General features: G+C 33.3%; 1 protein-coding gene across 2 annotated transcripts in view; it reads left to right on the top strand.

Moving 5' to 3' along the window:
- Positions 1-17,504, top strand: part of ATRNL1 (attractin like 1) — a 682,506-nt gene that overhangs the window by 23,175 nt on the left and 641,827 nt on the right. For both annotated transcript variants that reach the window (XM_067709302.1, XM_067709301.1), the window contains exons 2-5: positions 2,811-2,894; positions 4,060-4,173; positions 10,814-10,942; positions 12,294-12,502. In XM_067709302.1, the coding sequence (XP_067565403.1) occupies positions 2,811-2,894; positions 4,060-4,173; positions 10,814-10,942; positions 12,294-12,502 (536 nt within the window). The remainder of the gene's footprint in view (positions 1-2,810; positions 2,895-4,059; positions 4,174-10,813; positions 10,943-12,293; positions 12,503-17,504) is intronic.

Here is a 17,504-nt window from a genome sequence, read left to right as displayed (position 1 = left end):
GCCCAGATCCATTTTCATAAAGTAGGCAAAAAGTCTGAATTTTGAGGTGGGAGGCAATGGATAACTGGCACAGTCTGCCCTTTAATTATTCAGCGTCTTCTGTATGCATCTTTCTAAACACACGGGAACTCCCCAGCAACCAACAAAGCTGTATTTCTACCTAAGAAGATACACTTTTTCCAAGTGAAGTTCTCATCCTCTGTCCAAAAGGAGGAAACGCAGGTTTCGAGAGTCATTGTGTCTATCACTGGTTATGTTAATTGCTCTTCATATTCAGTCATAGTCGCACTAAATATTCCATTATCTAAAGTCTAAATTGTAAAGTTACAGCTTGTAAATAAAATAAAAATGTGAAGGAGAGAGGATATGTGTGTGTGTGTGTGTGTGTGTGTGTGTGTGTGTATCAAATAGAAACTATGTAAAGTTGTTAGGATACTTACCTATTTAATTTGTTAAAAGACCATAATTGATGCGTATGGTTCTGTTCTTCCACTCCCCATACCGTATTTCCCCTGCCCTCAACTAGAATCTTGGCTCCTTGGAGTTTTACTTGGTGGAGTGACCCACACCCAATGGGTTGAACCCTCAATCATCCTGCTGTAGTTTGGATATTTTTTATGGACCTGTCTTCTAGATCTCTCATCCTCTTTTAGCTGTGTTTAATGTGTTGTTAAACCCGTCCACTGAATTCTTAATTTTGATTAATGTAGTTTTCAGTATTAGAATTTCCATTATTTTTTTCAAATATACTGTTACTTTTTACAGTTTTCAGTTAACTGCCGAAATTTTAAATCATGTCTTTTGTCTTTTTGAACTTAGTACGTCATATTTGTTTTATAGGGCACATCTGATAATCTCCACAATTGGAATATCTTCAGGTCTCTTCCTGAAGATATTCTGTTGGTTCTTGTTTTGTTGTCATCTATCTTTATGTGTCTTACTATCTTTGATCATAGTAGACATCTTATTTGGAAAATTATTGGTAGAAATAATTTGAGGACTAGGATAATGTTATCTTTCTTCAGAGAATATTTTTGTATCTTCCAGTTAGGAGCCTTGGCATGATAGTTCTAGTATCACCTTAAGCCAGTGGTAGGTCTTGGGGTTTTCTGTCATCCTGATGACTTGTAGCTGGGTTGCAGTCCACGTAATGGCTGGTTTCTGGTACACCTTTACCCTTATAGAAAATTTTTGTGTCCCAGTTCAGAGTGCCGTGTTGTTTATTTGAGCCCCTACCTTTTGTAGGTTGTTGCATCCAGCTTTTGTCCCCCTTCTTCCTTGAGGCTATCAAAAGTACTCTCAGCTTTTTGGCAGTCTCTAATAAATAGATAAAATTCTCCATAACAGAAGTAGCTCTGGATGCCTGGTTCCTCTTTAAAGAATTTGCAACTTCTGGATCTTGGCTTAGTAGGTCTTACCATTTTGTTACTTATAAGATTTAAACATTGTTCTTTAGCTTTTTAAGTTATCTTCAGTGGAGGTTTGTCTGAATTAGCTCATCTGGAGCTATTATTGGAAGTGAAAAATCAGGACAAGCTATTTAACTTGTAATTTAAAATGTGCTTCAGTTTTCTCATCTGTAATATGGAATTAATAATTACTATCTTGTGGGGCTTTTGAGATTTTTAAGTGAGGTAACACATTATGAGCTTACAGTGATACCTGATACTGTAAAATGCTCAATTTATTATTATATTACTTTGAGAACATTGGAATGTTTAAACACTTTTCCAAGCATGAATTAGCCCTTTTTTAAACCCAAACTAATTTGCAGGGATTACGAAAGACTTTCAAATAACATTTACATTAATTGACCTTTCGGTTATCCCTGATTTAGGCAAGTGAAACTCTTTTCCTTGAATGTTTTTGAGACTCTACGCTATAAGGAAAATTTAATTTTTGTCTAAAACTAGATAATTACCCTGATGTCTGTGTAGACATGTATGTATGTATGTATGTATGTATAAATATATGTGTGTGTATGTATATGGGAATATATAAAGACTGATAAGCCAGTATGTGTGTGTGTGTATGTCTACATAAATACATAAAGGCTAACTGGGAAGATATCTTACTTATTTAAAATATTGTATTTTGTTGATAAAATATAATTGGGCTGGAGCTAAGGAGAACAAAATGAAGTAGAATTGGGTTATTGTTTAAATATTTTAAAATTCTGAAAATTTGAAGCTTTTCTAAATATCTTTTTCTTTTCTGTGTTTAAAATAGAGGATAATTACAAAACCCTTGATTTACCCTATTTTTAAAATTGACTGAGTTCTTGGACTAGATATAAAGTTGATGAAAGAAAATGATTCTAAAATCAGGTAGCTGAATTCAATAAAGTCTGGTGACAGCTACTTTAGCAGTCTTGCTGCATGAAAAGCAAACATAGCTAACAATGTAACCTCCAGAAGTGCTAGGTACATATACTATTTCTCTAGTCCATAGATCTGCATCTTTCAGAGTGCATTTGATCTTCTTTCTTTTGCATCTATCTAATTTTTGGGCAGAGTAAGTTTAACAATCTATTTTGCATCAGCATAGAACCCATCTGTATAATGTTGTCTTTCAATGTGTTTTTCCACTTTGCAAAATGAAACAATCATAATACATAAAAATCTAAAGAAATTCAAAATAAGTTTCCTTTGAGATTTAGAGAGATGATATATGGCAATCTGAAAATTTTCTTAAGTTGTAAATAAATTCTCCTGTTTGGAAGTTTGGTTTAGTGTCTTTTTAAATTTTTTGTGCTACTGTGTGTCTTAAAGTTACTTTAAGGTAATCATTTTCATGATTTTGTTTTCTAGGTTAACAGAACCTTCTGGATATTTAACAGATGGTCCAATTAACTATAAGTATAAAACTAAATGTACATGGCTAATTGAAGGCTAGTAAGTATACAATTTGCATTAAATTATTTATTCTGAAATGATAAAGAAGGTGATTATATCAGTGTTAAAGCATTAAAATATAACAACTTCATAGTTATATAGTTTATTCTGTTGCTTATTATTGGAAAACATTATTCATGATGTTTTAAAATGGGATTGATAAATTTTAGATATAATGTTTAATGTAAATTACAATACCCTTTTACTTGTGATAATAGTTTGATTTTTACATATATTTATTTTTAAGTTATGTTACTATGGCATTAAGTCAAGTATGCATTTTTGGTTTCTTTTAAATCGCTTATTATGGAATTTGAAGACTGCATAGAAAGGATAAAAATATTCCATGCTGAATTATGCCATTGGTTCATACTATTCAGCATTTTAGTTCTAAGGGTGTTAAAAAAAGAACATTTTGTAAAAGAGAGAGTTAATTGTCCTTTTAGAGGCATTTTCAGTAATTAGGGCTTGAGACTGAATTTATCTATTTAAACATATTATGACTGGATCATAAATGATATGAGTTGTTTTTGAACTATTTTATGATTTTAAAGAGTTTATTTGGAAAACTGGGTTTTTATTTTTGTTACTTTAAAGGTTTTTTAAAACTTCAAGGTTATTAATTCCCTGTGTACCTGTGGTCTCATTCATTTGTTAACAAATAAGAGTATATCGTATTGAGACCTTTTGATTAAAATTTGAAGACCTTATTAGTACCTCTAGTTAAGAGTTCATAGAAATAAGAACAGTCTTGAGTGTTGAATTTAAAAATCAACTTTATTCAAGTACAATTTGCATACAATGAAATACACCCATATTAAGTGTACAGTTCAGTAAGGTTTCAGTAATGTATACAATTTATGTACCTCCACCTTAGTCAAGACATAGAACATTTCCTGTTGACTAAATTTTTATAAGACAGAACATTTCCTCTTGACTAAATTTTTAGAAAAGGATGATACATACATATGGCTGGTTAATAGATTTTGGAGTTGTATATCATTTTTACAAATTAGATATAACTGGTTATCAATCTTTTATACTGATGTGTGGATTTATAGCTAAATTATCTGTAAATAGGTTTTTAATAAAATACTCTAAGATTTCTTTAGACCGTGCTTTACATATTACATATTAATTTTAAAATATTTTAATTTTTTTTCAGTCCAAATGCAGTGTTAAGATTAAGATTCAATCATTTTGCTACAGAATGTAGCTGGGATCATATGTATGTTTATGATGGAGATTCAATATATGCACCTTTAATAGCTGTACTTAGGTGAGTAGTTATGTTTAATTGATGAATTTATAGTCAGTTGTAGAAAAGTAACTGTATAATTTATTAATTTTAAATATATACTCATCTTTACTGCAAAAATAAATTTAGCATAGGCATTGATGGCTAAACTTCAAAGATGGTATAAGACTATGATGATACTGTGACTGTCAACTTAGGGGTATATATAATAATGTAAACATTGATATAGCAGAGATAAGTAGTTACTGTTTCAGAAATGTAGATTTATTAATAAATACCCCTTATTCTTGCTGTACATATTTCATTCTTTTAAAGTGAATTGAATCTGTTTTCAGAACTATCTGTATTTGGATAGATTATTGTGAGTTCTAGCTGACAAAGGAATTAACAGATATATATTTTATAGTTATCTTTTTATTTTAGAGAAATTATAAAATTTTAAATTCTGTAAAAAAGGTTAAGTTATGCTTTATTTAGTGGTTTAATAAAGAAGGTGTTTCTATCAGTTCTCACAGTTTGGGAATTTTGGTTGTTTCCAAATATTTTATTGTTAGTAGTCAGGTAGTAAGATTTAATTTAAAAATTTTAAAATCACAGCATTTTCAGTATCAATTTAAAACTCTTTATTATGTATGTACAAATTATTATGAAATGTTTTATGAACAGGAGAGAATATATTAGATTGAAAATTTTTTGAGCATATAGTGTAGATTTAGTGTACAATTTAACTGCCATGATTGTTGACCAGAGTTATTCATTACATTATTCCTTACTTTTGTTACTTACACAGTATCTCTTATATGTCCTGTCATTGTTAAAAATTTAAATATGGATAAAAGCTTATTGTTCCCTTCAACATTTTAAATTTTATTTTTCTTTTTACTATTTATGTTGTAAATATTCTGTTTTAACAGGAATGTAAACTATTATTTTTTTGGGCAAACACGTAAGGGCTGTATTTCCAAATGACTGTTTGAAAATGACTCCTTGAGAACTTAGATGCTTATTCTGTGATATTGCTATTGCTCAAGATACTTGTAGAACTTAATTTTTGAGTTGTTTGAAAATTATAGAAAGGGTATTCTGGAGTAACCTTTCATCTAACACCAATAGATAGAAAATGGAGCAGAGCCTTGTGAATAATTACATTGTAAGATAATTTATTGCAACAATTAGATAAGATACTAGGTTCAAACATTTATTTTTAGCAATTTAGATATAACCGTTACCATTCCTCTATTTTTATGACATTATTGACTGACCATCATTTAGATGTGTGCCTTTTCATTTGTTTTTCTAGTAGTTGTGATGACTGCATTAATTAACAGTGATTCACGAACACTCTTACCAGCCATTTCTTGATACTAAAGGAAGCTTTTGTAAGATAATTAGCAGGATGGGATTTAGTATATGACTGTGAAGGTGGAACCAGTGACTTTTCATCAGCAAGTGTTCCTGTTAACTATCCTGAGAGAGATGGAAAACTCATATTTATTGAATACACACTTGATTGTAAACACTGTACTAGGCAGTTTAAATGTCATCAGTCCTTGTTAGGATATTGTGGAAGAAGTACTATAATCCCCCATTTATTGTTGAGAAAATTGAGACTCAGAGAAAGTTTTACTTCTAATAGATGGTAGAGCCAGGATTAGGACTTGACAATCTCCGGACTTAAAAGCCTATACTGTTTGTACTTCATTTTACTAAGAATTCAGAATCTAAATGTTTGAATTATTCCAGCTGTATAAGAATTTATTATTCAACAAACATTTGATAACCTCCTCAATTCAAGAGACTGTCATAAGCCTGGAGGATGCAGTAAGGAGTAAGATACAGGCTATTGCAGACACCAGCTACCTGAAGTTGCGCCCAACTTTATAGGTGAAGTGCACAGTCCTTCACAAAACTGACCTCACTTCAGATAACAGCTGCAAGTTCAGGGGTCTCCAGGCTACCTGCACTTCTGACCAGCTGGCTACAAATTTAGAGGTGCCTGTGGCCCCCTCAGGTTCAATAATTTGCTAGAATAACTCACAGAACTCAGGAAAGCACTATACTTATGATTATAGTTTTATTATAAAGGATAAAAATCAGGACCAGTCAAATGAAGAGACACATAGGGTGAGATCTGGGAGCATCTCAAAGCTGGGTACTCAGGACATATGTTACCCCCCCAACATATCAGTGTGTATTGCCACTTAGGATGCTCACCTGATTTACAGGTGTACAGAGTATTTTTTGGGGTTTCCTTTTGTAGGCATTATTGATCTAATCATTGGCCATAAGGCTGAACGCAATCTTTAGCCCCATTCTGACTCTGGAAGTCAGATTGATTTCTTATGGCTTAAAGCCCCAGCCAATCACATGGTTGGTTTTTCTGGTGGGGCCAGCTCCCATCTGAGTCACCTCATTAGCATAAACTCTGAGCCCACTATGAATAACAGAGACATTCCTATCACTTGGGAAATTCCAAGGATTTGGGGGCTACATCACCACACAGTAGTTGGGCACTGGTGGTGGTATGTAAACTGATTTTTTATACAGCACAGTAAGTGTTATAATCAGGTTATGAAAAGAGTGCTATATGATTTCAGAAGTAATGAATTCGTCATGGTGAGTTTCATCATGAGTAGAAGAATGATAGACAAATTGTGGGGGTCAGATAGGACATTCTAGGTAGAGAAAAACATACGTACCAAGGCGTGTACACACTAAAGAACATTATATTTTGCATCAGTAGTAAGTAGTTATGAGTAACTTGATCATAGGAAATGTGAAGGGATAGGTAGGTGCCAGATTACCCAATAAATGGTAATCAGTAACATCTACTGAATACTTACTATGTGAGGGGCAGTGTGCAAGAGTTCTTTATATATATCAAGTCATTTAATCCCCACAATAACCTTTTAGGTAGGTATTATTATTGCCATTTTGTAAATGGAGGATTAAGGCACAGAGAGATTCTGTGAGTGGCCCAAAGTTGCTTAACTGGTTGGTGATAGAGTCAGAATATGAGCCTGATTTTATAATGCTGTAATCACTGTAGTGTTGCTTTCTTGTTACCGCACTAAAGAAATTGGACTTTATTCTGTAGGAAAGACTTTTTAGAATATGGAGAATGGATTGGAATGGAGACCTGCTATTTTTTATTGTGTGCTAGACGATCATGTGCTGGACACCGTGTTTGTAAAGTCATAGGTAGTGATAATTTGAGGCCTAGAAAGTTATTATATTCCCAAAGAGTGCCTGGGGACACCAGAAATCCACAACCAACTGAATTCTAATTCAGGTGTTGAGGTAATTCACACCCAAACTGAAATTCAGTCCCCTGAAGGGCCTGTCTTCTACTAGTTCACTTTTACACCTAGTTTTTGGGGTCTCAGGTCAAAGTGAGGGCCCTGTGTTCCACTTTTTGGTTTCCTAGCTATGTAAAACAGCCCAGTTTCTTAGCCTTTCAGACCTCATCTCCAACTTTGAAATCAGTGAATGCCCATAAGGAGAAATGGCTCTAATTCATGGGCTTACCCTTTTCTTAGTTCTCCCAGTACCTTCAGGCTGATTTTTTTTAACTGTCATTTTTTCTGGTTGATTTCAGTGGGAGGGTTGGTTGGTCCAAATTGGTATGTTATGTGAGAAGTGTGAGTCCTCTTTCATTTACTGCTTTCAAAACACTTATAAACAAACAACCAAGCAAACAAATCTGCTCTTTTCATCTGTTTCAGAGGGATTAATCATATCTGTTATAAACATCTGGGAATATTATTTTTAGTAATCATTTGATATAATCTCACTGCAATGAAAAATATATATGTGTAACTAAAACTGGTCTTACAGAATTTTAATTGTGTTGACAGCCTCCTTTTAAAATCTTTTCTTTCACAAACATAAGCTAGTCGATGTTATAATAATTATTACAACATCAAGCATTGATTACTTTTTAATTTGTTTGCTTTTCAAAATGTGTTTACAAAATAAATTGTTTGACTGTAATATTTCATTTTGTTCTGTCAAATATGATTTGAATGAGGGAATTCAGTTCCTGGTGGTGCCTAAACATAAGTTTAACAGTGTCTAAAGGCATTGACTGTTTTGAGTAATGTAATTTGTTGTTAGCAGCTTCTTTTCTTTCTCAGATTTTATGCTTTCATAGATTTAGAGAGGATAGTATGTATAAATAAATGAAGATATATAGTTTTCCCCCATGAACAAGTAGGGTTAAAAAGGGAGAAGTTCCAGTTATTAATTTAGAACTACTGCTTTTACACATTTATATTTCTCCCCATAAACTTCACTTTCTTTTGTGTGTGTATGAGTAATATTGTCTTTTGGAATAATTATATATTAATGTAATTTGAATAAGTATGCAAACTTCTAAAGAAATATAAAAAGTGTGTATTTTAACATGTCCTAAAATATTTAGATTAGTGTATTGGAAATGTACAACTTTAACTAGAGTAGCATTGTAGTCACTTAGCTGATGTGGAACGTTCTATCTAGCTTCATGAGAATTTGCAACTTGTGGGGAAAAGTAAGGCTATAAGGTCACTTGTTAGAGTACCAAGGTGGTTTTATTTTATTTTATTTATTTAATTGGAGTATAGTTGATTTACAATATTATAGTAGTTTCAGGTATACAACATAGTGATTTGATATTTTTATATAGATTATACTCCATTTAAAGTTATTATGAAATATTGGCTATATTCTCTGTGCTGTAATTACATCCTTGTATCTTATTTATATCTAGTATTTTGTACCTCTTGATCCTCTTCCCCTATCTTGTTCCCTCCGCCACCCCTCTCCCCACTGGTAACCACTAATTTGTTCCCTGTATCTATGACTCAGTTTCTGTCTTGTTATATTCATTTGTTTGTTTTATTTTTTAGATTCCACATGTAAGTGAAAACATATATGTCCTTCTCTGTCTGACTTAATTCACTAAGCATAATACCCCCCAGGTCCATCCATGTTGCTGCACATGGCAAAATTTCATTCTTTTTATGGCTAATATTCCATTTCTGTGTGTGTGTGTATGTGTGTGTGTGTGTAGCATATCTTCTTTATCCATTCATTTCTTGGTGGACACTTAGGTTGCTTCCATATCTTGGCTTTGTAAATAATGCTGCTAAGAACACTGGGGTGCATATATCTTTTTGAGTTAGTGTTTTCATTTTCTTTGGATATATACCCAGGAGTAGAATTGCTAGATCATATGGTAGTTCTGTTTTTAATTTTTTGAGAAACCTCTGTACTGTTTTCCATAGTGGCTGCACCAATTTATATTCCCATCAAGAATGCACTAGGGTTCCCTTTTCTTCACATCCTCCCCAACATTCATTATGTTGTCTTTTTGATGATTGCCATTCTGACAGGTGGGGGTTGATGTCTAATTGTGGTTTTGATTTGCATTTCCCTAATAATTAGTGACGTTGAGCATCTTTTCACGTGCCTGTTGGCCATCTGTATGTCTTCTTGGGAAAAATGTCTCTCCATGTCTTCTGCCCATTTTTTAAACAAGGTTTTTTTTTTTTTTTTTTTTTTTTGATGTTGAGTTGTATGAGCTCTGTATATATTTTGGACATTAACCCCTTATCAGACATATCATTTGCAAATATCTCCTCCCATACAGCAATGTTGTCTTTCCATTTTGTTGATTGTTTCCTTTGCTGTGGCAAAGCTTTTAAGTTTGATTAGGTTCCATTTGTTTAGTTTTGCTTTTGTCTCCCTTGCTTGAGGAGACAAGATCCAAAAAAATAATGCTACAACTTATGTCAGAGTGTTCTGCCTATGTTTTCTTCCAGGAGTTGTATGGTTTCTGGTCTTACATTTAGGTCTTTAATCCATTTTGAGTTTATTTTTGTATATGGTGTGAAGGCATGTTCTAATCTCATTGTTTTACATGGAGCTGTCCAGTTTTCTCAGCACTATTTGTTGAAGAGTCTAGTTGTTCTCCATTGTATATTCTTGCCTTCTTTGTCATAGATTAATTGACCATAAGTGCATGGGTTTATTTCTCAGTTCTCTATTCTGTTCCATTGATCTGTGTGTCTGTTTTTGTGCTAGTACTCTTTACTGTTTTGATTACTGTAGCTTTGTAGTATCGTCTGAAGTCAGGGAGGGTGATACCTCCAGCTTTGTTCTTTTTTCTCAAGATTGCTTTGGCTATGCAGGGTCTTTTGTGGTTCCATACAAATTTTAGGATTATTTGTTTTAGTTCTTTGAAAAATGTCATGGGTGTTCTGATAAGGATTGCATTGAATCTGTAGATTGCTTTGGGTAGTATGGACATTTTAACCATATTAATTCTTCTCCAAGGTGGCTTTAAATGAAGGTTTACATATGACTTAAGTTAATGATCACCCTATAGTATTAGGGCAGGATGGATGGCAGGACAAAAGGGAGAAATGGGACATAGCAGTCCAAATGGTGAGAAGAGAAAAAGGAGTATGGTGGCATGAGAGTAGATGTTAGTCTGTTGGCAGCAGTAGCAGAGCTAATTGGTGAGAAATGGCTAGGAACTCATTTTAGATTTATTTTTCTAGTTGCCCATTCTAATATAGATACTTAGTGATTCTGACAAGAATATTTTGAGTAAATTTTGTGATTAACTGTCATATGTACATTAATATACAGAGTGTTCAATTTTGCTCTCTTACAGTGGTTTGATAGTCCCTGAAATAAGGGGAAATGAAACTGTGCCTGAAGTTGTTACAACGTCTGGCTATGCACTGTTACATTTTTTTAGTGATGCTGCATATAATCTAACTGGCTTCAACATTTTTTACTCGTAAGTATTTTTTCAAAAAAATTCATATTGTAACGATTCTTATAATTTGACTTAAAAGAGTTTATTGTTTGTTTTTATAAATGTCTTATATACCAGGAACAGGCTAGTGTGTTAAATTCCAAAATATATAGCATCTCTTTCTAAGTGACATAAAATTTTAATAATATCCCAAAATACTGTCCAAGCTTGTATAGGATAGTTTCTAAGTCTTAGGACACTATGGTAACAAGTTAAGTTTGGTTAAAAATTAATTACAAAATTAAAAATTTTTGGAAAATGATTAAGTAAACATATTATACAAACAGTGTCACTTTCCTGGTAATAACGGATGTGTAGGATTGCAGGGAGCCCTCATCTGCCCTGCTGTGCTCCCAGGTATTTTATACCTAATTTGGAGAGTGAATGAGAGCTGAGTTTTCATAGTCCTTCTGTATTCTAAAGACTGTACTGGATGCTTTATATATATTATATTCTTTAATTCTCTTCTCATCAGTCTGTCAAATGGGTATTTTTCCCATTTTACACATGAGGAAATTGAGGCTTAGGAGATAAGGTAAGTGGCTATATACCACTGTCTCCTCTAAAATTAGAAAGTAGTATTTATTGAGCATCTATTGTGTAGACTCTGTATACATTTTTGTATCTGGAAGTCCAAGGGTGAAGTGAATTAGCCAGAGATGCTTTCAGTTGCTTTCATTAGGAATGGCCACAGAGGAACTTGATACATTTTTTTTGTTTGTTTTCTTCAAAAACGTAGAGAATGATACCAGAGAATTTTTCGCGAGGAATAAAATATTCTAAATATCCTTGAATCAGCAATTTATTATAGGATTTATTTATATCAAGAATTTACACAAGGGAGAATAAATATATAGTAGAATATAATCAGCTTTATAATAAAACTTGGTAAATATCCTTTTACTTCCATAACAGTGTATAAGTGATAGCATGCTGTTTAAGTATTATATAACCAGTTTAAATCATGGCTTCTCATATTGTTTCAGGTATTCATGAATTTAATTTTTTTCTGTGAAATATATATTCAAAGCAGCTGAGTACTTAAGTCTTTACAAAACAGTGTGCTTGGAACTGTATAGATCCTGCAGGTGTTGAGTATGTAGTCTTGGTAACAGAGTAAACTCAGTGAATGAACTGAGGCCAATTGCAAATATGTGTAACCGAATTGCTTTAGGGTTTAAAAGGTACAGAGTAAAGAATTGAAGTCGCATTGTAAAATTGCGTTAAATGAAGCACGTAGACACAACATAAAAACTATAAAGTTAACAGAATATCAGCCGAAGTTCTTTTTCAGTTGTCTTGAATTTGAGTATGTATGAATTATATTTTACAGAATCAATTCTTGTCCTAACAATTGCTCTGGTCATGGGAAGTGTACAACTAGTGTCTCTGTTCCAAGTAGAGTATATTGTGAGTGTGATAAATACTGGAAGGGTGAAGCTTGTGACATTCCTTACTGTAAAGCCAATTGCGGCAGTCCAGATCATGGTTACTGCGACCTAACAGGTGAAAAGCTGTGCGTCTGCAATGATAGTTGGCAAGGTAAGTGGCTTTTGAAACATTGATTTATGTATCTAATATATTAATACAAATTCTACACTCATTTGTTTTGCTGTAGTTTACACACCCAAATCTCATGTATTTGTTTTACTTTTAGAATTTCAGTAACAGTCAACTTCTTAATAGCTTGCTTCTTCACAAATAAAATTAGTAAAGATTTTGTCTATGTGCTATTTTGGGAATCAAGTGAAGTTATATATGAAACTCTTTAAATTGTAGACGTGTGATCATTCTGATCTTCTTTAACTTTTTGTTGAGTTCTCAAAGATTTGGTGACGTGGCTGAGATTAACACATGGTACATTCAAATTTGATTTGTAATGGGTAATATAAATAGTATATTGCAAAAATAGATGCTCATCTGGGAAGGTACTGGACTATATTAAACTTGTTTCTTGGGAAAGACTGACCTCTTGTGGCTATGTTTTAAAAGAACATAGAGTATTTTTAAAAGTTTAGAAGTTTTACAGCTGCTTATTGCAAAAGCAATGAGAAGAATTGGGGAAGAATTTCTAAACAATTTTTATAAATATCTATTATTAAAGATTAATTTTAGACTGCATTGAAGAGTTTTAGCTTACTTAAGTATTTGGGTATAAAATCATAAATCTTGTCATTGTGGAATTTAATGAAGAGATAGGTCCTAGTTATCTATATACTTACCCACCCAGAACTTGCTTTGTGCAGATTATATTTATATATTGAGAGCTTACTTTGTGCCAATGTATTAATCCTGTTGATGGGGGAACTTTGACTCAAGAAATACATAATCCAAAGTTACATGATCATGTGTTATTATGACACAGTGTAACAGTAGTAGCAATAGTTCCTACCAGAGCTGTCTAAAAGTAAAAACCAAAGAGAATGGTTTCACATTCAACATTCTTGAGACAAGTTAGAAAAAATGTTACTGAGTGTGCTGAGTACTTATTTAGAGGAATTATTTTAGGCTTTCTGTAAATTATGCCCATTTTAAACCCATGTTATTTCATTAAAAAATTAGTTGCTCCAACCATATGAAATACCAGTGATTTCTTATTGAATTGAATTTGATTTCCTACTATGATTATGACAGATACAAATTTCTCAGTGTTTTTAATTATACATATAAGGCATATATTTTGTTGAGTGGCTATTTTAATAAATCATGACCTTTCTTCCCTTAAAAAGTGCCTTGAGTTATCTTTTTTTTCCGTTTCAGTCTTGAAACTAAAATAACGTCCTTTTCTATGGAGAGAATAGTACACCAAGAATATATTTAAATTAAGGCCTGAGAAATAGAAGTATAGCTTGTATGCTTGGTGTTTTTCTGACTGGTCTTCATCTGCTATTAGTCCTCATCTCATTTTAACAGTCTTGAAAGCAAAAGAGGGATATGTTTGTATAATATTCTCTATGAACAGCTCTGTCCTTTTTTGTTCTTTACTTCCTTTTAGTAGTTCTTCTTTAAAATGCTTTATTTTCTGGAGGTTTTGTAATATGTATCTGGTTGAAAATATTAGCTTTTGTTTTTCTGGCTTTTGTTTATCAGCATTTCACATTTTATTATTCTTGTCAGGAGTGCCTGAAATCATAAAAATTCCTGGCTCTTAAATGTCTATAAGCAAATAAAAATGGGGAAGCAAATGCTGGGTTTGTTTATTTTGAAGCAAAGTGATAATATGAATAACTTTATATATATATATATGTATTAACATATACACATATGCATGTACACATATATTTTAAAAAAATGAGAATAATGTTAAAGTGATTTATTATAAAATACACAGAAATCAGATACACTTTTATACCACTATTAATTCTTTGTAATTAAATAATTCACCTCTAAATTGATATGAATGTTTTATGGGTAGTGTTTGGTGAAATGGATATTGTGCGTCTTTCAAGACAGATGATGTGCAGGTTGATTTCTTTGAGCCTCCAAACTGACTCCTGATTCTATATCTAAGGAAGCATATCTTAAAGTAGGTGGGATTGTTGACTATATCACTAGGTTTTAATTTTAGATATATGGAATGGGAGAAACCATTGAGGGGAAACGGAGAGACATTTATATCTAGGGCATCTGAGGAATGATCAGAGAGCTGGAGATATTTGAAATGAGAGCTGAGGAGGCAATCTTTATGAGATTCAGAGTCTGGCAGTTTTTAATGTGTTATTTGGAACTGGATTCTTTGGGTTAAGAATAACAGATTGTTGCTACCTTCATTATATTTTATCCATTTATGTTGGTTAATTTTACTTACTCTGTTTGGTTCTGTGCTAGTATATAAAAAGAAAATAAATGTTGTTTTCTAGAAACTGAGATTTTATTAAGAGAATACAGAGGAAAAGCCTAGATTTTTGTTAAGTCTTGAGTCCCCTTCCTCACATTTCTCTAGTGCTTGTCCCACCTAGGCTTCACATCTCCTTGTTTTCCAAGTTTAGTTTTTCTATGTAGCATCTCCTAAGAGTTTTGCTTAGCCATTACTATACTTTTTCCCCCCTTAACTTGCTCATCTAAGTCTTTCTTCCTTAACCATCTGCTTTCACCTTTTTACTGTTTTAGGCAATAGGAGTATGTTCTAAGACTAGATGGCACCATTAAAGTCAACTGTCCCCCTTTTTCTGTGGAAAGCACTTGTAACAACCAAAAGCTGAAATAGTAAAGAATATAGAAAATGTTAGTGCAACATTTTGAAAAGCATACAAGTTGATTGTATAATGTTTAATTTTGTTATAATGTATAGTTTTCAAAGACAATGATATATACATATCAAATAGATTACTTAAAGGCTAGAGACCTGTGTGGATTCATCTGCTTCTGTGACATCTTTCACTTAATAAAATTTAAGTCTTAATAAGTCACAAGAGGGAAAAAGACAACTTTGAAGAGCATTTTTTCTTTTAAGATGGCTTCCAAACATTGGGATAGATGAGGATTTCTTTTTTTTTTTTGGCCACACCATGTGGCATGCGGGATCCTAGTTCCCCTATCAGGGATTGAACCTGTGCCCCCTCCAGTGGAAGCACGGATTCTCAACTACTGGGCCACCAGGGAAGTCCTGAGGAATTTTTAAAAGGCATGAAAATCAAGATATAATAAATTGGATTTATGTTCATATGTAAATAATACAGTAGAACATTAATTTTCAAAGCAGACTCTTAGATACGGTGTGTTCCCACCCCCCGACTCCCGTCAACTGCCTAATCAGAGTGGCTCCAGGTTTCTCTCTTACATAACTTTAAAAAATCGGAACCACTATAAGTCTTTGATTTGATTGTAAGCAACAGAAACAGTTCTGGCTTATCTGAGCAGAAAAGGCAGTTATTGGAAAGTATGTCAGGGACCACTGTCTACCAGCATTCATTCTTCCCTTTTTGGTGATAGAATTGACTGAGTTTTTAGCTCAGCACATGGTCTTCAGCTACATACCACATTTTTCTGCCTTCCTTGCGTCTAGTATGGTTATTGTGCTAAGTTTAGGGAAGTAGGATGTGAGTGGAAGTGCTGTGTGGGAATTTTACATCATTGAGATCTTTTCCAATGGCTGGTAAATGGCAGTAACTGTAGTAAGCAGTAGCACTTGCCCATTTGCCTCTAGAATGTTTTATGAGAGAGGAATTAACTTTTAGTTTTTTTAAGCAACTAATTTTTTGTTCTCTAAACCTGTACAAAAGGATATTGGGTAGCTCACAAAGGAGATGGGAAGGCTGGAAAAACCTTGGTTAGAAAGGGGTAGGTGTAACAGAAGGCTAGGTGGATTGGTTCCCAGCAAAGATGAAGCCACAGGGAAGTTTGATTAGGATATTCCTGTTACTGCCACTGGACCCTGGGGTACCACCACTGGTGTCTTTACTGTGGATACTGTATGCTACAGGCTTGGGTAGAAAAAATTCTAAATTCTCCCCACATCTTTGTATCACTTTTGAAGATTTGAAGGCCTGCTTAGTAAAATCTACTTGGCTAAACTTAGGTCTTATCCATGACTTGCTTGGCTGCCTTGAGATATAGAAATAGAGAATTTAACTTTTCTCAATTGCTGCCTTGAGATATAGAAATAGAGAATTTAACTTTTCTGAATTGTGTAGTGGGAAAGGATTCTGTTTCTGAACAAAATTCACACAGTGAGAGATTTTCCCAAACTAGGAAGGGGGTTCACATGATTGGAATCTTCTAAATAAATTAAAAAATCCAAATAAAGTATTTTAAAGTGTAGATTGTTGCCATAATTGACAAGGAATGGGCTGAATAGTTCTCTCATGCCTACTCAGAAAAGCTTTGCAATGTGGAATAGATGGTAGGAGTAGACAGGTTGAAAAGATAAACAAGCAGTCTTCAGGGTACAATTCTTTCCTTAATCTATTGCAACAAAACATTTTCCACCTGTTTTATAGAGATGAAAAACAGGTTTTATATACAAGAGCATTGCTTAGCCATTTAAAATTTGTCCCTGGTCCTTTCCTATTCCAGAATGCCCTGTTCAATCCTATCGTTCAGTCCTTTTACATGTCTTCAGGATATTCTTTATAGATCTTCAGTGTTCATTTTCAGTGCGGTTCAGACACTGTTCTCATGTAAGGATTGAAGTTGGTTGTTTTCAGCCTTTAGATGATTGATTAAAATACAGTATCTTAATATGTAAATCAGGTAATTTGATAGTTTTTTATAGTGTTTCCGATTCTTTATTGAAAGTTACACTTTGGATTTATCTCAGTTCCTTGAATGTTCGTTGTCCCTAAATATTTCAAGGCCTTTCTTATTTCTGCACTTCCCGCTACAACACCCTCACCCCTTAACATTCTAAGACTGGGTCACATCCCCCCACGTACTTTCATAGGACCCTATCTTTTAAATTTATAGCTTTTATCACATTTATGTTTGTGTGATTCTTTATTATCTTTCCTACTGGAATACAAACTCCATGAAGTTAAGAATGACTATGTTTTGATCACCTTTGTGCCTACAGCATCTTCTGTAGTGCCTGTTGTGTAGTAGGCGC

This window comes from Pseudorca crassidens, chromosome 16 (assembly GCF_039906515.1).
Source record: "Pseudorca crassidens isolate mPseCra1 chromosome 16, mPseCra1.hap1, whole genome shotgun sequence".
NCBI classification, from domain to species: Eukaryota; Metazoa; Chordata; class Mammalia; order Artiodactyla; family Delphinidae; genus Pseudorca; species Pseudorca crassidens.
The sequence above is the reverse complement of the archived record's forward strand: the minus strand, read 5'-3'. Positions and strand labels throughout refer to the sequence as shown.